Here is a 26,288-nt window from a genome sequence, read left to right as displayed (position 1 = left end):
AGCTGAGCTGAGCTTCAGGCTGTTGCAAATACAGCTCAGCGCTGCTTTGGCTGGGCATGAAGATTGTGAAACCATCACAGGACCATTGCAAGGAGGCAGTGTATATACAGTATGTAGGGAAAGTGTTGGAGGAAAGAAGCATACTGTCATGTAATTCTCAATAAATTAAGATTTAAATACTTCCTTGTCCTCATCAATAGAGGTGTAAAACATTCAGGGCAAAATGTGTGGAAAAAGGTAAATATGCTGGAGTTCACTTCGTCTTGGGAACATTCTTAACCAGGGCATTCTCTCACTTTGTAGCTGCCTGACTGACTACTTCACTGCACTACTGCACTACTTCAAATTTGAATACACACACACACACACATATATACACACACACACACACCAATAACTATAATTTCACAGAGGGTTACAATAACTTGTGTAACTTCTTAAGTACATGTCAATATCTCTGTGTGGCCTCGTACTTCACGGTTTACTGGTGCTGTGAGACAATAAGTGGGAGTTACCTGATACCGACAGTTGTCTGCAGCAGTGTACATAGTCCCGACACAAAGAATATGGTGGAGATCAGCTGGCTTTTGGCAATGTTGTTGTCCTTTATGCAGAGGGGCTCGGCCAGGATCAGTGGGACTGCTATGATGCCCCCGAATGCGAGGATGTAATGCTGCGGATGAAGAAAAAAGTGGATCAATTTGGTGACGCTTTGAACCAATTAATCCTGTCTTTCTGGTTTCCTCTGAATTTAGCTGGCCTCAATTCTAAATAGGAAGTATTTGTTTCTTTAAACCAAAACATTTATTTGTATTGCTTACTAAATTGCAAGGAATGGTGGAAAAAGTTAGATGCTAAAAGCCCTTCATAATTGCTGATATATATCTAATATATATCTTGATAAATAATAAATTACTAAATAAAGTTTATTTTATAAAATATAGAATAATACAAATTAAGACTCAGAAGTCTGCAGCAAAAAGACCACACAGCTGAAATTATCAAAATGCCAAAATGCTTACCTTTGGCACAGTGTATTTTCAGTGGATATAGAAAACTGATTTGTACGGCTGCAGCTATCAATTATTTTAGTAATCGAGTATTCTACCGATTATTCCATCGATTAATCGAGTAATCGGATAAGAAATACTTTTGTTTTATTGAAGAGCAATAATATACTTTAGTTTGGTTTAATTTTCAGAAAAAGCAACATTTGTATTGCTTACAATATCATCTCTCAAAAAACTAAACATTAAGTGCATTTAAGTGCCATATTACATTGTTTTTAAAGAAAACATTTTCTGAAGTGCAATAACAACCTCAAACTAAGGCATACATTAAACATACATAAACATTACCTTAAGTTGTGCAACTTAACTTTCAGAACTACAATTTTCAACCTGAGACTGTATATAGGCCTATATGTAAATATTAGTTATACTCTAACCTATAACCTATTTTATTTATATATTTAATTACAATGCTACACAGCTCTGTTACACTTATGCTAGTAGATCGTTGATCAGCTGTTTCTCCGTGAAGAGAGAGAGTGAGAGAAAATGGCGCGCAACAATCAGTTGTTTTTCCAAAGGGATAGTCAACGCGTCAGCTCTTTAGATCAGATCGTGGTCACCACTACGTATTTTCTTTTCTTTGTTTTTGTAGTTGTTGTGTTTGGTGTAGTTTCATCGTCCATACGACTCTGTGATTTACTTTTGTTGGGTCTGCGTCGTGGAATGGATGATTTAAGTTAGACTAAATGTTTTCTGTTGAAGTGCTAAAGCACTGATGTCGTGCTATTATTGTGGTAAGCTAGTTTGATTTAGCAGTAGACACACTGTACAGAGTTTTAGTTTTAATTACGTCTGAACTGATTCCAAACTTTGGACACTTTCTGTAGTTTTCTCCAGCTTGTCTCTTCTCTTAGCCCCTTGCTATTTACGCTTTCTTTCTTCATTTTGTAATCTGCACCGGTTGTGTCGGTGTGCGACAGTCATAATCATCCGTGCGGAAACACCGTGAGCGATACAACGTTGGTAACATTGATTAAATGAAGCTTCGAGGCAAATCATTTTGCATCAAGGATTTTTAGTAATTCGAGGAATCGTTTCAGCCCTACTGATTTGTAATGACACGCAACAAAGGTCCAAGGACGGAACCAAACTTTGGATGCTGCAATTATATTACATGTGTCTTAACCACTAAGCAGCCGCGTACCCCTATGTCAGTGTTGTTTTAGTTCAGATTAGGAGGAAAGAGGCCACCCTGTGTAGCTCAGCAGTAGCTTGGAAAGCTGTGATAATACTGTACCTGGCACATCAGCTCAATGCCAGATCACATTGTGTGGGTGTTCTCCACCTTTAACAGCTGAACAAGTCGTTTATCATTGCCTTCTAAAACGACACACAATACAACTATTAGTGTGGTCTGATCCAGTGCCTTAGTGTATGCCTGGCCCACACTAAAAGATTTTTTAAATCTTAACAGATGTTGAAAATGTGAAGGACATAACGACATGCAATGAAAGATTTAACAGTTTTGTTCCTATAGTGTGTGGGGTGACTAACGATTTGGCCAGAACAGCACAGCACACACAAACAGATTCCATTAACAAGCACCCAGAGTCCCGAATTTCAAAACTCGTGCCAATGTAACTTTAGAGTATGCAAACATGGTGACATCTAGCCGCGCTGTCCGGGCTGGGCTTCTGGGGGAGATCGCTAAGTTTCCCACATACGTAAATATTGAACATGTTTAATATTTGCGATTTGAAATTGCTGTGGCCAGGATGGACTTCCGAGCAGATCAGGGATGTAAAAAACACTCTTAACGTACCTCGCACAACAGGAGAATCTGGCAAGATAATCTGTAAAAGCATAAACAAATTTGGGTTTTTCTGACTATTATCAGGAGGGGGGAATCAAGCCCTAAATTGGCTTGATTCTCACGTGGTGTATACCCAACATTAGAAAACTGTTAAAAAGGACAATTAAAAAATTATACATAAACGTTTTCTTGTGTGCCATCTCTCAAGGTTTCGTTTAGTTTAGGAAACCAAAACCAAAGTTAACTACTTTAGAAATAGTTACTAGCTCGATATCATAGTGGCTGTCTTAGTTTCATGTTATGGCAAGTGACCTCTTGCAATCCCAAGGGCTCAGTTGCCAGTAGAACTGGAGAAAACTGAAGGAGCAGACTCAGAATAGCAGAATAGCGCTCAGTTTTCAACTCTAAAGATCTTTTCTCGTCAACATACTTCCATAGTCAACACACTCTAACCATGTGTGTGCATGTGTCTGTTGAGGGGGGTGGGGGTGGTGGTGGTGGTTGAGATTTCATTGATCCAAAAGATAAAGGAAAAAAAATTTAAGGCAGATGTTAATAGGCCATTTCCAGATTTATGGGGGTCTTTTTCAAACCTACAACTCCCATAGGTCAGAGGGAGATGCTTGTTGACAGTTTGATGAAAGGAAACTGGGAGATCTTCTTTGGGAAGAAGGCTGCTTAAAAGGTCTCATGTCATCAACAGTAAATGTATAACCATCTGAATTTGACAGACACAAAATCTTAACCTAAAATATATTTTTGATCTTCTCTTGGTGGCTGTGACCATGCACCGATTGCTTTCCTTGTTAATGTTATGACACCAAAAGTACTTAATATGTTTGAATAGATCACAATATATATCTTAACATGCTCCAGGAGACCATTTCAAATATGTATAACTATCTAATACGGAAATTATGTGATGACAATAAATAAACCAAACTGTATTGAAAAACACAGCACTGAGCCACACTATTGCACAGGTTGACATGTCCCGTCTTTACAATGAACATGGCAGTTGTAGTTTACTTGAGTAAATCCCACATACAGGTACATACTGGAATGCTCAATAAAACACAACATTTTTATTAATCCATCACACAAAAAAGTCCCTGACAAATGCAATATTTAATCCTGTAAATTTTGAGTAACGTTTTGCTATAAGCTACAATGTCCAGATGTTTCAGGAAATTATTTGGGTTTTATAAAAAGTGAAACTATATACTTGTTTGACCTGCTTTTAAATGTCCATCTTGAGTAGGGGTTACTAATGGGTTTGGGGTTTGAGTGCCACACACATGTGAAATCATATTGAATCATATTAAATATACACTCACCTAAAGGATTATTAGGAACACCTGTTAAATTTCACGTTCATGAAATTATCTAATCAACCAATCACATGGCAGCTGCTTCAATGCATTTAGGGGTGTGGTCCAGGTCTAGACAATCTCCTGAAATCCAAACTGAATGTCAGAATGGGAAAGAAAGGTGATCTAAGCAACTTTGAGCGTGGCATGGTTGTTGGTGCCAGATCAGCTGGTCTGAGTATTTCACTATCTGCTCATTTACTGGGATTTTCACGCACAACCATTTCTAGGGTTTACAAAGAATGGTCTGAAAAAGGAAAAACATCCAGGATGCTGCAGTCCTGGGGGTGAAAAATGCCTTGTTGATGCTAGAAGTCAGAGGAGAATGGGCCAAGTGATTCAAGCTGATAGAAGATCAACTTTGACTCAAATAACCACTCGTTACAACCGAAGTATGCAGCAAAGCATTTGTGAAGCCACAACACACACAACCTTGAGGCGGATGGGCTGCACCAGCAGAAGACCCCACCGGGTACCACTCATTAAAAATAGGAAAATGAGGCTACAATTTGCACGAGCTCACCAAAATGGGACAGTTGAAGACTGTAAAAATGTTGCCTGGTCTGATGAGTCTCGATTTCTGTTGAGACATTCAGATGGTAGAGTCAGAATTTGGCGTAAATAGAATGAGAACATGGATCCGTCATGCCTTGTTACCACTGTGCAGGCTGCTGGTGGTGGTGGTGTAATGGTGTGGGGGGATCCCTTTCGCCTTCAGAACTGCCTTAATTCTTTGTGTCATTGATTCAACAAGGTGCTGGAAGCATTCTTTAGAAACGTTTGGCCCATATTGATAAGATAGGGTCAAACACAGTATTAGTATGGTGTTCCTAATAATCCTTTAGGTGTGTGCAATATAATATAGTTCCTTCAATTTATGCAATAAAAACTACTACTAATACATACGTGTTGTATGTGTGTATGATGGGAGGAGGGGGGCAGTCATAGGCAGTGCCCTTATTTGGGATCCTAGGAGCCTCACGGTAGAGGCTCCTCCTGAGCCTCTGAGTGCTGGCCTGGTGTATCCGGTACCTTTGTCCTGACCTCAACAGGGAGAAAAGGATGTTACCCGGGTGGTGTGGAATCTGTAATGATTCTCCTAGCCTTTTTCTTGCGACGCCTTATGTAAATACCCATAGGCAGGACGCTCTGGAAGGAGTAGAAATTCCTCAGTATTTGAGAGGATACCCGGAATTTCTTCAGGGGTATAAAGTGGAACAGTCTCTGCCAGTAGGTGTGGGTGTGAGATTGTGTAGATAAAGGTTAAAGGGGGGGCAGATGCTGGAAAGAACTACTCCTATGCCTTCTCAAAGAATGAGGGTCTAAATAAAATGAAATGCAAGGAGGAGACAACCTGATAACCCCCGGTGACGTACCCTTCAACATTCAGATGCGGTGGCTAGTGAACGGTCAAAACATCCTGCAGATTTGTATGCTATTTAATAATGTGATAAATACAAAGTGCAGGCTTTTGTGAGTCTGAGGTGACCCTGATAACATGGACACATGTGGTCTTTTGACTTTGTTTTTAGTCACCCTGGGAATTTACAGCATGCCATCCACCTGGGAATGTATAGCTCAACTACTCTTCCCCTTATGAAAGAGACTTTAAAGTGGCCAATGAAAGATCTTCATCCGGCACAAAGCTTTGTTTATAGACCCTAAACTGGTCATTGCTTTCATCTATCATGGTTTCAGTTGTGTCATTTGTCTTCTTTTCCACAAAAATACAAATCCCTATAACCAAGACAAGACTTCATACCAACAACAAAAACAATTCAATTCAATTCAATCGTATTGTATGAAATCATAACAAGAGTTACCTCAAGACACTTTACACATAGAGTAGGTCTAGACCACACTCTATAATTTGCAAAGACCAAACAATTCCAGTAATTCACCCAAGAGCAAGAAAACTATTTGGCAAGGCCATGGAGATACTACAGTAAGGGCTTGCTAATTTGGCTTGTGGCTGTCCAAAAAGATGTATCAGCCCAAAAAAACTTTCAGTTGAGCCTTATCACTAAACCAGCAAGGCAGCCCCAGTAATATACTTCTCTATTAGATACAGTGGCATCATGTTACTAAATGTTTGGAGTCCATGACGTCCAACAGTCTAAACACCAAAGAAGTTTACTGTCTTAGAAAACTAAAAAAAAACAGCACATACTGTAATTACATTTGAGAAACCTGACCCAGAATAGTTTTGGCATTTCTGCTTGTTCATCAATCTTCAAATATAATACATATATTTTGTAAGAAAAAAAAAAAAACAAGCTTTCATAACTGCGTACATGGTCAGAAATGGATGTAGTTTATGATCAAAAAATCATTGTAAGATGCAATGGGGTCTAAAAATTTAAAAGCTGGGGAAAAGTAATGATCCTTGTTAGAAAAAGAAGTTGTTGCAGCTGTAAAAGTAATGGGTCTAACTGGGGGAAAAATACTTTTTTACTAAACTTCTCTTCTTGTTTTTTGGTTTTCTTCTTCCATTTTTGTGTTTTAAATCTGTTAGTCTTGAACTTGTAGTGGAGCCCACCATTCTACACAATGCCAGATATCATATCGCACGGCAAGCTACAAAACAACAAGACAAATCTTTGCACTAAAACAAGAGGTAACTGCGTACAGAAATTATGCCATAATGAACAACATGCAAAGGATGTATTAAATCACTGTTAAATGTGTCCCTCAAGGGTACGAGGCTATAGTTTTTACCTTTGATGTGTTAAAAATTGTGAGTTGACTTAATGTTTCCTTCAAAGAAAACCACATAAATAATAACAAAACATTGGAGAAAACAAGACACTAAGCAACCAATGGTTATAATTATCACAGCGGTCGGTCAACTTGTTTCATACTACCCGCTGGAATACAAAGACATGATCAATTTTACAAAAATTGTTAAAAAGCACCACACACCCCAAGACACTGTGTTCTTGCGTTTCCGTTGTGTGTTGTTTAGCCTAGGGCTGTGACGATAACCACATCACCGCAATACCGGTGGTGACGTGAGACTACAGCAGAGATCATATCATCACTGCTTCTTTTCTTTTGCTGCCGAAAGTTACAGGAGAACAGATGTCTTGTGATATGAAATATAATGAAAGCAATAATCATTGGGTAGTTATCCTCATCGACTGTCTTCTATCCTATATTCAGGAGATTATGGAGGAAAAAAACCTACATTTCTCGTCACTTCAAGAGGATGGACAGTCCATTAAATAGGCTATATGGGGAATTTCTTTTGTGTGTCAGATTATTATGAATAATTTCTACAGGTAACGTTTAATATAATACACGGTAGGAAAGGCAAAGACATTTCTCCGTTCTCAGCCGAGGTGGACACATTAATGTTAATGCTGCAGTGTTTACCACTGCACATTAATCTAGCAGCTAGCAGAGTTTCCTTCTGCTTATAGCTTAATCCCGACAAAAAACACATCTTATATTGGTAGAGAGTGCAACAAGTTAGCGGACTGTTGAGTCGCCCTCTCTGCTCTCTGTCTGCTCAGCTGCTAGACCCATAGACAGTATGTAAGAATGGACCAACAGATCCCGTTCCTCTGGACGGAGACCAGTGAAGGATATTAGAAGCATTTTTCCAGTGAGCGCTGAGCGTTACTGCGCAGCCTCCAACTGAGAGAGATGACGCAAATGTCTAAAAGTCTTCTGGTAGCTGTGCCAAGAGAAATCTCAATCATTCCCAATCTTACAGAGATGGAGAGCGTAGGTATATGTAAGGAGATAACATGGGCACAGGCTAATTATTGCTAACTAAAAGGCTAGTTAACATTAGTAATTAAACCTAAACAGCTCATGTAAGTCGAAACTGCCTGAACACTTCTCCTGTACTATACGGTAATTCCTCTACTATGTGACACAATCGTTAGCCTATTTTTACAAAACCGTCTGCTACGGAGCCATAATGTGAGATACAAGGTAATGGAGCCTTTTATACATTGTCGTGTTTCTTTAGAAATAAACAATGGACAAATGGAGTCCTTAAACGCTTCAGATGTAAAGTTATTCGCTGTCAAAGTGACGTCAAAAGTGGAATGCTAACGGGAGGTGATCTTTTTGTAGCATCAAAATGGTGCCAGAGGAGGTTCGAGTTCTGAAGCGAAGCTTACCCTCTTGGCTAGACCGCTGTACTGCGAAGCGTCTGCTCCCGGCATTGTCTGCAAACTTTTTTATTTTTTATTTGCACTTTATTGACAATAGAGCCTTCTGAACTGTTTGTGGATTAGATCAACGGAGGGGAGAGAAAGCAGTGCGGCCATAAATGATACCAAAACTCAGTCAAGACTCTCACGTTGAGCTGAAATGGAAACACTGTGCTGCAATCTTTTTATACAGCTATGGCTGCAACATATGTTGTGTTCATATGTGAAACATATAAATTAGTTATCTTGAGAAAGCCTGGGAGAAGAGAAAAAAAGCTCTTTACTGAGATGATTTGTAGATGATGATTTCTTGTTTGTATATATATATTTGTATTCATGTATTTCTCCAAATGATTTGAATAAGCGACCAGAAGATGTCTGTTAAATAGGGTTGTGATGTCTTGTAATCCCACATGGGATGGGCCAAGTGTTTGGCATGACACAGAAATAAAATAAAACAAATTAAGTGTAAGGTTTTAGCCGATGTTTTTTTGGGGGTAACGCCATTCAGTTTACCTGCAGTATTGACAACAGATAAAGCCACCGTGTCTTGATAATCTCAAACTTGTTGCTTTAATGGTCACTTTCACCTCACTTTACATCATCTTTGCTATCTCTTTTTCCTCTCTATTACACTCTAAAAAATTCTAGATTGCTGATTCATGACCAACTCTTCAACGTTTATCCGTTATTTGCAGGGCTTCCTTGTGACTAATTTTATTACATGGTTCAAATGTTATGGCTGCTTAAACTCATCAAACTCCTGACCTTCTGTTTTTTGTTTTTTTATGTAGACTCAAGCAAGACCTTTAATCATGTCCATTTTGTCTGTATATTACCCTGTATATTATAAATATTGTCTAAATCTTTCATTTTTCTGTGGAGAGCCCCTTCCCTCATCTGGGATGTCTGCCTATAACAACTAATCTGCAATTTCCACCAACTGCAGAACGGCTGCGGACCGGCTCCGTGCTCCACCGTCCTTCAGTACCCACCAGGTCTGGATTTGTTGTGGAACGGCTGCGGCCATGACTGACAGCTGAAGTCACGAGGACCCACGAGATCTCGCAAATGCACGTATGATCGTGCGATATAAAAGGATGTAGTTTCTATGAACAGAACCACAAAACCAACAACAGTTTGTTTCCATCCATTATGACGTTTTCAAGGTGTAGTGCAGGGAAATATGATCCGCCGTGAGCACGGTGTATTTTATTTTGAAAATTAACCGGATTATTTATTTTGTTTCTGAGCTCGACTTCCTGTCCCGCACTATCTGCCCTGCGCTGAATTGCTGCGGAGCTCTCCGGCGTCCGTCAAAAATAGAAGCTCTGCGTATCAGCTGGGACGGAGTCGGAACGCAGCCGTTCTGCAGCTGTTCTGCAGTCAGTGGAAATGCACACATTGACTTTAATGGAAAGCTAATGACTCCGTCGCCATTCTGGAGCGGATCCGCAGACGTTCTGCAGTTGGTGGAAATTGCGGGTAAGAACTCTGAAACAAGTTTTGTCCTCCAACGTGAGTTTCATGAGTCTAAATCATCGTCACATGTTGACAACTGCTGGATCACAGGATGTCAGGATTAATGTCGAAATCTAATCCCTGTGGATTATGGACCTAATGCTGTTTACAAAGGGGTGTAACATGTTCACATAAAAATGTGAAGTACTGTGAAATGTTTTAACTACTGTACTGTATAATAAGCAGTGTTTAAACATCCTAATACGATTGACCACATAACTTGACACTTCATTAGCACATTGTTGTGCTGAGAACAGGACTGAGTTACTCTAAATTTTACACTTGAGAGCCACTGAAATGGATGGCTTTTAGGGCACAAAGCAGGAAGAGGGTGCTGTTCTTCCAGGATGAACAAAGCTAAGTAATTCATAATTCCTTTTTTCTTTTTTGGTTTAAAGCAGATGGTGAAAAAAAATCCCATCCAACATCTTATCTTTGTCCAAAAAAGGACCAGCCTCTACATGCTGGGGAAAAAAAGCGCGGTTGATGAAATAGGATTGGAAATTTGAGAAATGCCACAGGCATAGCTCGCAGTCTGATAATTACACTAACTTGACAATAATATATTGTTGCTTAACACATGGAACCATTTACCATAAGGTAGCAGAATAATTTAGTATGTAAAAATATTTATTTCAAATAGTTTTTTTGGCTCAATATACTGTACATGTACATCATATTCGCAAATGATGTACATGTGACTCACAAATTAAGATACACATACTTATTTTAAACCAAATGTAACGTTTTTTTTCTTCTTCCATTTTTGTGTTTTAAATCTGTTAGTCTTGTAGTGGAGCCCACCATTCTACACAATGCCAGGTATCATATCACGGCTAGCTACAAAACAACAAGATGATGATGCCATAATGAACAACATGCAAAGGATGTATTAAATCACTGTTAAATGTCTCCCTCAAGGGTACGAGGCTATAGTTTTTACCTTTGATGTGTTACAAATTGTGAGTTGACTTAATGTTTCCTTCAAAGAAAACCACATAAATAATAACAAAACATTGGAGAAAACAAGACACTAAGCAACCAATGGTTATAATTATCACAGCGGTCGGTCAACTTGTTTCATACTACCCGCTGGAATACAAAGACATGATCAATTTTACAAAAATTGTTAAAAAGCACCACACACCCCAAGACACTGTGTTCTTGCGTTTCCGTTGTGTGTTGTTTAGCCTAGGGCTGTGACGATAACCACATCACCGCAATACCGGTGGTGACGTGAGACTACAGCAGAGATCATATCATCACTGCTTCTTTTCTTTTGCTGCCGAAAGTTACAGGAGAACAGATGTCTTGTGATATGAAATATAATGAAAGCAATAATCATTGGGTAGTTATCCTCATCGACTGTCTTCTATCCTATATTCAGGAGAATATGGAGGAAAAAAACCTACATTTCTCATCACTTCAAGAGGATGGACAGTCCATTAAATAGGCTATATGGGGAATTTCTTTTGTGTGTCAGATTATTATGAATAATTACTACAGGTAATGTTTAATATAATACACGGTAGGAAAGGCAAAGACATTTCTCCGTTCTCAGCCGAGCTGGACACATTAACGCAATGTTTACCTACAAATGTAACGTTTGAAGTTCCACAAATTTTGTAACATTTACTGTATGGTCCAGTCGAGGGCTGCAACTAAAAATCATTTTTATTGTCAATTAATCTGTAGAATATTTAATTACTTAATTAATGCGTTATTGGTCTATAAAATGTCAAACAAATGGTGAAAAATGTCGATCAGTGTTCAAATGTCTTGTTGTTTTATTCACAACTCAAAGATATTCAGTTTACTGTTAAAGAGGAGTGAATAAACTTAATGTGAAAATATTCACATTTAAGAAGCTGGAATCAGAGATTCTTTTTTTTTTTTTTATTACTGAAACCGATTAATCGATTATCAAAATAGTTGGCAATTAATTTAACAGTTGACAACTAATCGATTGATCTTTGAAGCTCTAGTCCAGTCACGTTACTCTCATCAACCTCGTTTCCAGCAGCAGCAGAAAGGTATTTCAGCAAACAAGCCTTGATAAGCCCACTGTACACGTGTCCAGCACTAAAAGGCAGGCACGTTAGCAGCCAGCTTGTGTTTGTCAATTTGTTCGTGTACTCTTCTGTTAAAAATGAAATAATTCAGCTTTGAAGAAGGATTTCTGCAGCAATATTCATTTCATGGAGGATAATAGGAGGGCTTCTTAAACTAATACTATCAAACTGAACCGAAAAACAAGCCATGGGATTAATTTACCTGGAAACCGAGCAGTATGCAGAGGTACCACGGCGGCCTGTCATTGAGGGAGTAAACCAAATCTGCACGTTTGTCCACAGTCTCCCCCAGGGCCTCCGTGTGTGTTTCCCCAATGTCAACAGTCAGCTGTGGCGGTTCATCACTGTCTTTGTCCTTGAAGAGAAGGAAAGCAAAGGGAAACAAGTCATTAATTCAGCAATTTTATCTATCCATGTAACATCAAATAAAAAACCAATATCTTCTTACGAATTCCACCCAAACTATTTGAACACCAAACATACCTTAAACGAATCACTGTTGTTGTGAGCATACCAGGGACTCTCACAGGGCCAAAGGTTTCATAATGTTTTTTTTTTTTCTTTGTCTTTAAAACTAAGGGTAGTTCAGAGACATTCTTTTGCCTTCACTGTAATTTGGAGCCGTTAATTGAGCTCAGATGACAAACATAAATACAGACCATACGCAATAGAGTTAATGTGAGCAATGACGTGCGAAACATCCATGTGGGCGATATTGGGGGACAGGTGGGGTGAACAACATACCAACCCAAATTCCATCTAGATGCTGATGATGAAGGTGCTTAAAACTAAAGTGCTCGGGCGCTACAGCCAATTTTAATGTTTTTAAAGAGAAACTTGAATGTGTTTATTTTAAAGAGGGAGTGAAGGGAAATAGTGCAACAATGTCATTAAATCACTGTCAACTTCAAAAATCCCAATATCCCTGTTATTGTGTTAAATTAAGATGTGTGGCTGTGATGAGGGGGAACTGAGTTTGGTCCAACTTGCTGAGAGTGGTTGGATTTACATTCAAAGCGGTTAATAAAAACATAAAGAGACAACGTTTTGAGATCATATAACATGCAGTAGCCTATAGCTCCAGTGGCTTCCATTTTTATTCATTGTTAAACTTAAATAGGAAAACTGTTTGTAGCCACTGGGACTGCTGTAAGTGCTTACAGAGAGAAAGTGAGAGAAAGTAGATATTTCTGCATTGTATTAATTACACGGGTAGTTTGGTATGTGTGCGTGCAGGTATGTGTATGACATGTTGTTCTACAGGGTTGGAAAATAATAATAAAAAATGAATGTTACATATTTGCATTAACTTTAATCAATTCAATGTAATGCTTGTAAGGTAATGGTTTGCAGACGGTGTTTCATGTCACATGTAAAAAACACATTCACTCTTAGAAGACACATCTGCCAAGCACCTTGATTTAAGCTTCTATTTTTATGTGGTTGTAGCATCTTTCACCTTAGTTTGTTTCACATGCACTTTTATTATAAAAATGTAAAACACCAGGGGAAACTGGCCCACTCTATATGTTGGCGCAAAGGGGCAGGGCTGTAATCAAGTCCACCATTGTCGAGTCCAAGGCCAGGACTAGTCAAGACCAAGTCCAAAGAGGTTCAGGTCCAAGTCAAGACCGAGTCCAAAATAGTTTGAGTCCAAGTCAAGATATACAGTCAGTAACGAGACAGAAAAAAAGAATCCTCTTTAAGACCACTTACTTACCTGTTTATAATTTATGTGACGAGAGAGACAGTATATCTTGTATTTTAAGATGATCATTTTGCTTTATGATTGGTAATAATCAGTGTAGTGCAGAGTAACACACTATAGGATCAAATTAGGCCATATTATTAACTTAAAATATATAATTGAAATGTTCCCATTCTGGAACTCATTACTTCCTGAAGAATTCAGTACAAAGTGATCGCTGACATTGTGTCTGTGGCCAAAATGAAAATGACTGATACCTGATGATTGAGGTATGTGATGCAGCCAGGCGTACACCAGGCGACCACTCTCAATGCCTGTTGTAGATGGATTCTGAATTAAACTAATACCTGTTTTCTGAATGAGCACGTTTCATCACTGGTTTTGTTTTAAAGGAGGAAGTTACTTTAGAACAAAAGCATATAGTGCTGGACTCGGTCAAGACCAACTACAGTATTTGGCGAGTCCAATGGCCGAGTCCGAGACAACAAAAAAGCGGCTTGAGTACTACGGCCCTGCATGTATTGCTGGATATGAAATATAAAATGCTTTCAAGCTAACAAACAGTAGCTGCCACACCAGGCGTATGCGCCACAGAGATCCGTTCTGAAATCTTGATTGTCGAGGTTAGCACGCTGTATATAGCTGCTACCACGCACATGCATGCACTCCCCCATCTCAGCAGAGAGCAGAGGTGTAGGTGTGTGTGAAAAGCAAGGTAAGCAGATTAAAGTACTTTGTGAGTATATAAAAACTAAAATAAGGTGGGGAATAATTAGAAATCAAATGGTGAAATGAGAAACACTGACTAGAAATAAGGTATTGCATTTTTTAATAAACATACAGTATATAATGTCCATGTATATGTTTCCGTTTAAGGGCTCTAAACCTGTTGTATAGTTCAACAAGAAAGTGGCTGTATTCTATAATATCTCATGGTCATTGTGGAAAATCAACTTGTCCCAACACCAACTTGTAATTCTACAGATTAATAAAATGGCAGCTATCAATTTCCTAAACCTTATGCAGCAGCTATCAGTAGCATGAAAAGTAAACCTTTGTTGAAGGGATGAGCGTGTGTACCCACTCAGTTGTATTTAGGTTTAACAACTGTCACCTGTATTTTGTCCCCCGAGGTCAACTGTTTTTACAGCAAGGAATTTAACAATATTTGAGAGAACATCGACATACAGTGCAGTAAGGGGGAGGGGAATACAAGTGGGCTAGAAGTCCAACAACAGTAATGGTGTCCAACTCTCACATTTCCACAGTGTACAAAGCACAGCAACATAACATCTAACAAATAAAAAAAAAAAATACTGAAGACTGGACCTCTGTGCCCTTATTTATGACGCCAAGAGCGCCAGAAGTTCTGTTCCCATAATTACAACTTGAATTTTAAAACACTTTTCGAAAGACCCAAGGACGCTTTAAATGTGTGCGGTGGGGATTTAAGGTATTTTACAGCTACATGTCGACAAAATAAGATAAATTATGTGACATGTAACTCCCTCACTGTTCATGTTTTTAGAGGCAAAGTCATTATCCTTTGCTAGATTCACCTTATTATACTCTTACAAATACTGAAATAACCTTGAAACCGGAGATCATATGTATTTCTTCACTACTTCTACTTAAAAAGGATATTTCTCCAGGAAATACACGTTTTCTTTGCCATTCAAATCATTTTGTTAAGATGAAGGACAAGACAACTCATATAAATGTGAGAAAAATGGATATCAAGTGTGCTCCTCTACTCTTCAGGTATGTACCACTGAAGGTTCTGTTCTTTTTTCCCACAATGCAAAGACAGATAGAGTAGGTCAGATGGTTAGTATGAAGGGGAATACGTCCCAATTAGACTGACAAATGTTATACATAAATAAAAGCACCAACTTGTAGTTCTACAGATTAATAAAATGGCAGCTATCAATTTCCTAAACCTTATGCAGCAGCTATCAGTAGCATGAAAAGTAAACCTTTGATGAAGGGATGAGCGTGTGTACCCACTCAGTTGTATTTAGGTTTAACAACTGTCACCTGTATTTTGTCCCCCGAGGTCAACTGTTTTTACAGCAAGGAATTTAACAATATTTGAGAGAACATCGACATACAGTGCAGTAAGGGGGAGGGGAATACAAGTGGGCTAGAAGTCCAACAACAGTAATGGTGTCCAACTTTCACATTTCCACAGTGTACAAAGCACAGCAACATAACATCTAACAAATAAAAAAGAAATACTGAAGACTGGACCTCTGTGCCCTTATTTATGACGCCAAGAGCGCCAGAGGTTCTGTACTTTTCGAAAGACCCAAGGACGCTTTAAATGTGTGCGGTGGGGATTTAAGGTATTTTACAGCTAAGTGTCGACTAAATAAGATAAATTATGTGACATGTAACTCCTTCACCTTTTCATGTTTTTAGAGGCAAAGTCATTATCCTTTGCTAGATTCACCTTATTATACTCTTACAAATACTGAAATAACTTTTTCTTTGCCATTCAAATCATTGTGTTAAAGTGATGGTTCGGAGTAATTCACCCTAGGGTCCTTTGCACCATGACCTCGAGCCAAACACCCCCCAGAAGCTTTTTTCACCTGGGTCTAATATTGGGCGAGTTAGCGTAGAGTAGCGTTAGCCGCTGAATAGCTTAGCGCGGGGCTAATGGACCCACGTTTGTATCTCTTAAATGACCCCACTAATAATGCCCGAAATGATACCAAAGGTCTACACTAGTATATATAGGTTATGCACTCATAAAACGATGGATTGGAAAGTTTGTAAGTACACCAGAAGTTTATGTAAATAACACTTGCTGTAAATAAAACAGAGTTTACGCAGATTTCAGTCATACTGGGTTGAATGTATACAATACTTTGGTGCCACTGAACTCGGGTATCTTATAATTTTTTAGGTTTCAAATAAGGAACTAAATAATATCACTACCATTGTCATATAAAGAAAATTAATGAATTTGATGTTTTTTGTGCTGTAATGATTTTTTTTCCAGTCTGTTCCCATTCTCTCCTTACCTATTTTCACATCTGTAGCTACTTTTAAAACTTAGTTATTTCTCAGTCATCGGCAGGAAGTTGTCTATGTCCCTGTGATGCATAGGCATCCTGTTCTGTTCAGGGTTTTATGGGATTTTCTTTGGCATCTTTTGGTAAAAAGTGATAGCTAATAATGGCAGATGTGAGCGTGACTTGTATTAACGACTACGAAGACAGAGTGATTCTGCCACCCGATATATGTGAGACCAGGGGCGGTCTTCAAAGACAAAGAGGTCAACTCCCTCTTAAAAAAGCCACATGGGAAAGATCAGCTTCCTGTGGGATTTTACAAACACCATTGAGGATGTGATTGAAGTGTAAGTATGCCCGGTTTGCTCGTTACCATATAATTGGTACCATAAACCTTCTGACTTCAGAAACATATATTTTCTATGCAAAAACAGTAGGTTATGGGACGCCCAATGTGACCCATGAGCTGTATTTAAATGCAAAGAGGTCAGTCCCATTTTAACACTGTCCACATTAGACAGATCCGTTTCCAAAGGGTTTGTACATCCCAAATCATAATGAGGGGGAATTAATAATTAAACTTTTTTATTATTCATTCATAGAAGAAGATAAAGTACATCATGGCTTTAATTTTGACCAACTTCTGATTTTCGAAAATAGCCTGGGAACTATGGGAAAGGTTGAACTTCTCTCTATTATGACGACATAACTAAACCCCTCACCCCAAACTCAATTCGAACCCTCAATGAAACAACATAAAGAAACTGATTGGTTACGTTTCTGTCCTGTATACTATGAGCCCAATTTAGGATTTATTAAGTCTACGTGTTAACACCAAATATATTACATCAATATTTCAGTATGAAACCTCAAAATAGTTTTTAAAACCCATCACCAGTAACATTGTTTCTCAATTCACAGAGCACTACAGTTAAAAACTATAAATATAACCGTTTTTAAACTACTTTTAACAATGAAAACAATGTTGATATTACCTATAATAACACCAGAAACCACAGGTAAAATTTTCCTCTATGATAGATTTTTTATATATTATATTCATTCTTCTCACTGTATGTCTCAAATATTACACACTAGAGCCAGCACACAAGAGAAAATCCAGACACTAGCGAATCTAAGGATATTCCACACCAAGGTCCCAAGACAAGGAACAAAGCCACATGCCACATACTGCAACAATCGCTCTGAAACCTGCGGTGTCTCAGAGGGTGAGTCTGACATTCAGTCAGCACTTCAAACAAGAGAAAACAACTTGTATTACGCATCCCACCGTTGCATCTGTCTCCCACACATGATGGCCACAGACCATGCAAATGCGGACCCATCTGCACCACATTTCCTCTCCGTCTTTGATTTACTCTCAGGTCACAAAGTTCTCCGCAGGTAGTGTACACAGATGCTTGCTTCAGTGATTACATGGCCATTTGCTTCCATCTAGTGGTTTTCCAACTGCATTCCAGTAACCACATTTGTCGCATGCCATCCCCCCCTCTCTCTTTCCTCATGTCCTGTCATAGCTCTACTGTGCTATATCAACTTAAAAAGGCAAAAATGCCCAAAAATACTTAAAATAAAGAACTATCTGCATGGCAACATACCATTAAGGAGGGAAATGTGTTTGTTGTGTGTGTGTGTGCGTGTGTGTGCGCGCGTGTGAGAGAGAGAGAGAGAGAGAGAGAGAGAGAGAGAGAGAGAGAGAGAGAGAGAGAGAGAGAGAGAGAGAGAGAGAGAGAGAGAGAGATTTGGGTGAATGAAAATGAAAAATACACAAAATTCATGTAAAAGCTTTGTATTCAAAATCACACTCAAGTAAAAGAACACAGGTATTAGCAGTAAAAATGTAAGGCAATATCAAAACTAAATCCTTTCTGTGGAGAACTAACAGTTTAAAAGTGTATTGTAATGGTCCAGATGGAGATCTGATATACTCTAGGTGGCTATGGTGGATGGTGAGTGTGATGAGTGCAGGACTTTGCCAGCAGGGACCGGGCTTCCCGTCCCGAGTCCTGTCGGTGGTTAGGTTTAGGTAACAACAGGACTTTGGTTACGAGTTATGGAAGGATTGTAGTTGCAGTAAACTTTTGCTTAAGGTCACAATTGACCTTTTTAATATAAAGCCAAGACGACAATAGACCTCTAGATCACAATAGCCCTAACTCTAACACACAATAGGCCTGACCCCCTATCTTTCCCTAAACTTAACCTTGGTTCTGTGCCTAAACATAACTATAACATGTTAATAATGCTACAAGCAGATATAAACATTATGATCAAAAAGCACAACACCAATCACAACACTATTTTCCTCTAAAATGAAGCAAAATTAAAGTCATCCAAAGAAATCACTCAAGTGGAGTACTAGTACCTGAATAGATAGAAACTGATGGCACTTAACGTGTGGTTAATCATCACCGATGCTGACCAGTGTGAATATTTAGTGCACAGCATCATGTGCCGAGATGTGGTCCTTCCACGTCACAGCTGTGACTAAATAAATTGAGCGTGGGAAGATTAGTTTGCGGGCTGCATGGATGATTTTCAAGAGATCCTTTTAGTCAGTGACTGTAAAGCATACTGAAGAATACTAAAGAACTGGTTCAATGATGCTGTGATGCAGCAGGAAGACAAGTGTTTTAGTTTACGGATGACTGATTGTCAGAGGCCAGAGGCCGTGGTTACACTTGTCTTTTCAATGTGATTTTAGTGATCACCTGTGCTGGTCGGAACTCAGATTTCACAGCCTTTTTTTGAGATTGTTGCGGCCCAAAATGCCTGCTTTCGCGGGAGCTTTTGTAAAAAAATTCGATAAAAGTTGTGATGTCTTTTGTATTTTTGTTGCAATGAAGTTGCAAGAGACAGTGGAAGTTGCAAAAAAAAAGTTGAGATTTTTTTTTGTATAGTTCTTTAAAAATAAAAAGGAAACTTGTTTTGGGGAGAATAAAACTACTCTGAGTTTTCATAATAACCTTATCAAAAAGGATCAGGATGCTGCAAATGTTGGTATAATATGTAAATGGCTGGTGGACAGTTTGATAAAGTACTTATTGGACTTTAACCTATCATTGCACTTACAATAACGAGCGTAGCTGTCCTCAATTTAGGTCATCCTGTACGTCTCATCTCCGTTTTTTCCTGCATCCACCATGTGTGTTTGTGTGTGCTTCAGTCGCGGGGGTAACTGAGCAGCAGCCCCACCCCCGCCCGCTGCAGAGAGCCAACAGGATTGAAACAGCAGCTTTCAGCGTCTTTAGAGTAAAAAAACGTTACAGCGTACATTGATGTTAAAATGTATACAGGTCTTTCGCTGTATGTTTTGTTGGTAAATGTGAGGTGTTTGAGTCACACACGTCTCGTCTTCATATCAGAAACAAGGAAATTAATTTGGTGACGTACGTGTGTACGTCAATGCGTTCTCACTCCCGCTTGGTCAGTGGCTCTCAGAGTCACATACTGATACAAAGTCTGGCACGTGTGACTGCTGGGATTGGTTGAAGTAGCGGGAAACTCCGGTTATTGGTCATATTTGCGGAAAAGTTACAGTGATTGCGAGTCGCACCAAATTCATTGTGATTGGTTGAATTTGTGTGAATTGTTGCGATCTCGACATTGCGAAATCCTGGAGGGACTGAAAATAGGGGAAACACTGGTCACAGCATGAACTATAAAGTTCTGGTAGAATAAAATAATTTTGCAAAGCAACACAGCAATGTCATCTGCATATTTAAATACAAAAATGAAAGGGAAAAGGGGGGAACTATACCTAGTTATTTCCAAGGGGGGACAGTAGTTTTTTCCATTTGAAACTGAATTTTAAAGTTTTGAAAAATGCTCTACATCTTACTTAACTTCAACTAAAGGCTTAATACCTGTGTTACAAGTCAAGCAAACAGAGCTGTTATTTTTGTGACCCTCTCTCTCTGTGTGACTGGCAGACAAGCAGGTGAGTTTGTTTGATTTCCACACTCTATTACAAACATCCATGCAACAAACATACATACAGTACTTGCCATATTCAATAACACCAACTACTATCCAGTGTAAGACATGTTCTTGCCCTATTTTAAATACTGCTACTTGTTTGCCATTCATTTTAGTTTTTTGGGGGTGACAACATTTTGTAAGCATAATGGCTAATGTTTACTTCCCTGTCCATAAATGCATCGCTTTCTTTTAATTAATTTAGTTTGCAACAAAATACTGTATACCACTATAGCTACTACTTCTAGCACAGTTTTGTATAAACATGTAAAATGTTTGCCAGTTGTGTTACTTACATCCAGAATCATTTACAGTGAGTAAAAACAATCACCAGTGAGGAGATCATGGGTCAGAGTTACTGTACCATGGCAGTGTTCCAATATCCAGAGGCTACTAAAGTCCACCAAAAATGAATGAGAGATGTGAGTCACGCTGAGAGTTGGAAGCTTTGTTTCGCGTGAAGCCAGCCTTTGTTTTTGGAGTTTAGCTTCTATCCTGTGTTGATACCTGAAACGCTAATTTGGCTTTCACTGAACTCAAAGCTGCACTGACAAACAAAAGCTCACTTGTACTAACGACAAGAAAAATGCCTTAAACACATTTGCTATCCCATTCCATTGCTTTGCACTGGTGAGTCCTAACTGTAGCCTTGGTAGAAAAGACATTCTGTACCAGGTGTACTGTGTATGAAAGACTTGTCAATGTACAATCCAGAATTACAATCCAGGTTTATACAGTATATGACATTTAAGAAATCAGTTCATTAAAACCTTAAGTAATAACATCAAATGAAAGCATCCAATAAAAACATGATTATTGCATTTGCTGAAATTGTTATTGCATCGGCTTCCAGTTTATTTTGAATCAATTATCCACTATCATTATTTCTCACATGGTATATGTTTTTAGCTCTAAATAGAAATGTAAAAAATCTTAAAAAGCCACTAAATATGGTATTTAGCACATATACATGTTCTGTATCTAACAGATATTAATATATGGCACTAGGGTTTCTAATTCTATTCTATGGTGCCGATTTGACCCGGAAGTACATTCACTTTTTTCCCCCTCAACCTGAAAAGGTTTGTGAGAAAGTGCAAACGTTTCTCAGGAGAAACCAAAAGTATTTATCTTCCTTTCACCCATAAGTTTTTCTCCCCCATGTCCCCTTAGCAGTTTCGTAGAAATGTAACTACAACTGATTAAAAAGAAGGAAAAAAAAGTAGGGCCCAAAGTTCGAAAGAGGTCCTTGTGAAATATATCTACATGCTCAAAGCCTAAACAGTAATGAAAACTTAATCTGGATGCCAAAGTCAGCAAGCTCGATTGATTGATTTATTAAATGTATAAATCCTAGTTTAACATCTCTGAAATCATTGTATGGTAGAAGTCTCTCGTTGGGCTTTTGTATAGTGTCAGGTAGTATAATAAGCATAATAATAATAAATGAGGCCTCGTTCCTTGCTTGTATTATTTTGCAGATGTTGACTACTGACGTGTTCACCCATCTGCAGTTGAAGCTGTGCTGTTTGTTTGGTGTTCCCATTTTTCTAAATTCTTCAGTAAATTCGGCTTGGGACAAAAAAATGGGAAACATCAATGCTGGGCTCAGCTGTGTACACTTGCACACCCCATGCAGCCAGACCTTGCAACCTCACAAACAAACAAAACATTCCCGCTTTAATATGCGTTTCTGTTTCTTCGTTGATGTTTAATTAAAGAGCACTTCTAGTTTAAACTCAGAGCTTTTTGATCCGTCTCGACTACATTCAAGACTGATATTTGCCACATACTTTGAAACCATGCAATTGATTTCACTGCACAAGTATCGTCTTTTGTGGAACACATTCACACTTTGGTCATTTCACATTCCACAGTGGCTTACATTTAGCTCTTAGATTAGTATGTGACTTTGTTTTATCTCAAACCCTCACACAGTGTTTAATTTTGTGGCTGTCTCAAAACTAAACTGAAGAGAGAATTAATATGACATTACACTTACCCCAAATGCATGGTTGACTGTCCCCAGGTCCTTGAGTCCCAGCTCAATTTTCTCCTCTGTACTGAGACGCATTCTGATAAAATGAGGCAAGGTGGCGTATAGTTGTTTCTGGTCTGAAGTGGACTCCACACAGATCAACGATCAAACACGGTGGGAGTAAAACTCTGACTGATCGCAGACCTAATAGGACAACATCAACGACCGCCTCACGTCACCAGGGAAACCGGGTATCACAGTGAGAAAGAGAGTGGCTCAGTACTGTAGTTACTCTGACTTAACAGTCATGCGCCTGCTGCTGTGATGATGGATCCTATGAGAGGAGACAAGCACGTTTGTCACATGAATCTTTAGTTTGTCATACTCATTAAGAAGTTCTTCTTTTATCAAAAGTTTGTAGTTCACACATTTTGTGACTTAAGAGTCATTGAGTTTCAGTAGATTAACCTCTGGTGTTGGATTTGATACGTTCCTTTTTTTCCAAGTACTCAGTATCAAGCAACGCTTTATTGAACTGCCAGAATTTTGAACGGTGTTTGGCAGGTGACAAAGAAATTCACATAATAAAGTAAACAAGCCAAGTTAGCCCTCTGAGCTTATGCGTGCTGACTACTGTAGCCAAGGTTAATAAAATAAAAAGACGGGGGCTCTGTAATCTTAACCAGTGTGAACCAAGATGGCCAACACACTTGCACGACAGTGCATAACGCTACAGCTTTACTTTTTCCGTTTTTACCCATCACAATAAAAGTCCAAGTTTTAATTCACTGAGAGCATTACACTAAAAGGCAAATCAATAAAATATCTTACACTACGCTAACAACATGTTTTGCAGACACTAGATACATAAAGAAAGACAGAGACTATATTGCATTAAGTTGCTGTGAGCTGTAAGTTCACCACTTCTAAGCAGAAGATAACGTCATCTCAGAGCCTGAGCGCTGACTGACAAAAACAAAATGACTTCCTGACTTAAAGAATCGACTGAGGATTTGAATATTTGACTTTGAGGGGGCAGCCCTAGTAGGATCTTCTATTGTATCTTCACTTACTACTAGTATTTTTGGTTATTTATAGGTTATAAATAAATTATTATTTTTTGTGTTTTTAAATGTCTTTAATTTGTTGTTGTGCTCTGTTCTCAGACTTGTCTCCTTGAAATTACGTTCATGTTCTACTAATTTGGAAAAGTACATTTTCCCGGAATGTAATGCTCCCTCATTTTTTTATCAACATGATGAGTTAACATTAATCAACATTTGTGTGGATGAAATCAAATTTTCTGTGCCGCCTTTGGTTTCAGTAATCATATTGAATGGCAGTAATTTACTGAATTGTCTTGTTGCAATTGTCGATAGGAAAAAAAAAATTTCCTCTGGTATAAATACACATGTAAAATTATCATCGGATTAAGATGCAACCTGAGGATTTGGTTAAAAAGGTTAAGAAGGTTTGTTAATTAGCTCTGTTTGGTTATCAATATTTAATCCAGATTTTCTGGAAATTCGCTTAAAATTATACGCTAAGTTTGTATGGATACTTCACTAAAGAGTGCTTTACATGGTCAGTCTGTCCACATTCCTTTACTGGATGTAAACATGAACAGGCAAAGGTTGAGAAGGTAGGGCTGGCTATCATATTTTTCTAAATATTATTAACAATAAAGGTACTTTGACTTGAATACAGGCTCATTCATTATACTTTAATGTTACTGTATTATTAAGAGTTGAGTTAGACATCTCAATTAAGTATTACCTTTAAAGAAGTCCTATAAAAAGAAACATTTCCTTTAAAAGTTTTTTATTTTTAAAGACTAAACTATTTTTTTGAAGTCCATTTTTTCAAGATGTACCAATAATGAAAAACAAAAAGATTGCATTAAAAGGGAATTAAATAGCATATATACTCTGTCCCTCCGTATATTGAACAATTTAGAAGGGTATACTTCTAAACTTATATAAATATATACAAATATAAGAGCATATTTGCAAGGCCGTGCCTGATCAATTTCATAGTTGGGTTTGCGAGTTGAGACTACATGGTCACAGTGTAGAGCCTTGGGTCTTGTCCCCTCACATTACCACTACTTTACCCTCTGGGGTCTGAGGGTATTTTCAGACACACAGATGATTTTAGCATGCTCTGATATTGTTGTCAATTTGAACAAATGTCAGCAGTATGTTCAGAGTACTATGTACTACTTGTGTGTATTCAGCACAAGTTCAGCTACAATAATATCTAAGTAGAATGTATTTCATGATTGTGATTATTTTTTTAAACAATCCTAAAAAAAATTTTTAATGTTGTGTTTCTAAACCTTTATTTCAGACTTTACAAGCTTTGAAATGTATCCACAATTGAAACCTCATCTGAACTCTAAGTTCCTTTTTTCAAGAATGCTGAGGAATTGGACACACTCTGGGTATGTGAAAGCAAACACTATGCATACACACTTTAAATACTATGTTTAGCATCACCGTCCCGCATGCCAAGTGGGAACCCATTTTCTTGCTAAAGGAACAAGAAATCAATTCACTCCTATGTCATGGCATATTTTGGGACGCTTGTCTTAAAAGGTGGCAGTCACTGAGAAAAGGTTCTGCTGGGCTAGGAGCAGCTGAGGGGCTGATGCTTTTCTAAGCTTGGTAGTTGGAAAATGTACATTTGATGTAGGGAATCATAAGCTCACATGTCACCGATGTGAGGGATTTGAACAAACTTTGCACAGATTAAGTTGCACAGAAGCTTGGACCACGAATAAGTGAATAATTTTGAATTGAATGTACTACTTATGGAAGATGAATGCGCATAACATAAAAACTGAGGACAGTTTAAAAAAAAAAACGTTGAATTAAGGTGACAAATCCATAGCTGTGAATTCCTTTTTTAAAGCATGTTTATAGAAAATGGCAGCTGAATAGTACTAGTAATAGTAGTTCAGTTGTTAAATATGCAATAAAACTAATTTAAAACTAGAATTGTGCGGTTCTCAATTATCTAATAAACAAAACAAAACAAATCAACTTTAAGCTCTTTGGCTAAACTGCCAATCTGTTACCGTCACAGTTTAATATTAAAACAGCAAACAAACACTTGTTGTTGGTGTCCAGTTCATTTATGGAATCAAGAAGGTTTCTAATATTCACTAATTCTCATTTCTAATTTGCTTAATATTACCATAATTTTAGCTCTGATAAGGGCAAAGGTGTCATATTGTGAAAGGTTTTATGGCCAGTTTGCGATACGTTTTTTTTTTTTTTTTTAAATTGTAGGTCACAGTAAGCATATGTATGTCTACATATACTTACTTAGAAAGGTACATCACTCCATTGCAAAAGGAATAAAATACAAATATGTACAACATTTTATACCACTATTGTCCCTCCATCTCTCTAAAGGTTATAAGGATATTTCAGACACAAAATCCTTTTCTTTTCTAGCTTTGCATGTTTAAATTTATTTTTGTCTTGCACAGAGCAAAGAAAGTCCGTACTTGCTTGAGATGAAGAAACAGTGCAGCTGTTTGGATTGAAGCGAAACTGAATGAAGAAACTAAACAATTTTGTTTGGGGCACCCCTGAGACTTTTGTATATTGTGCGTCATTGC

General features: G+C 38.2%; 1 protein-coding gene across 4 annotated transcripts in view; it reads right to left on the bottom strand.

The window, feature by feature from the left end:
* Positions 1 to 23,000, bottom strand: part of si:dkey-106n21.1 (solute carrier family 23 member 2) — a 69,011-nt gene extending 46,011 nt beyond the window's left edge. For 2 of the 4 annotated variants that reach the window (XM_039809467.1, XM_039809466.1), the window contains exons 1-3: positions 22,685 to 22,998; positions 12,158 to 12,310; positions 516 to 673 (exon numbers count right to left, since the gene is read on the bottom strand). In XM_039809467.1, coding sequence (XP_039665401.1) covers positions 516 to 673; positions 12,158 to 12,310; positions 22,685 to 22,756 — 383 coding nt within the window. In that variant the 5' untranslated portion in view covers positions 22,757 to 22,998. Of the gene's footprint in view, positions 1 to 515; positions 674 to 12,157; positions 12,311 to 22,684 lie in introns of all 4 variants that reach the window. The other 2 variants (XM_039809465.1, XM_039809468.1) reach the window with 2 other exon arrangements.
* Between the last annotated feature and the right edge of the window lie 3,288 nt (positions 23,001 to 26,288).

The sequence above is a fragment of the Perca fluviatilis genome, chromosome 8 (assembly GCF_010015445.1).
Source record: "Perca fluviatilis chromosome 8, GENO_Pfluv_1.0, whole genome shotgun sequence".
In the NCBI taxonomy this organism is placed as follows: domain Eukaryota; kingdom Metazoa; phylum Chordata; class Actinopteri; order Perciformes; family Percidae; genus Perca; species Perca fluviatilis.
Note: the sequence above shows the minus strand (reverse complement) of the source record. Positions and strands in the feature narration are given on the sequence as shown.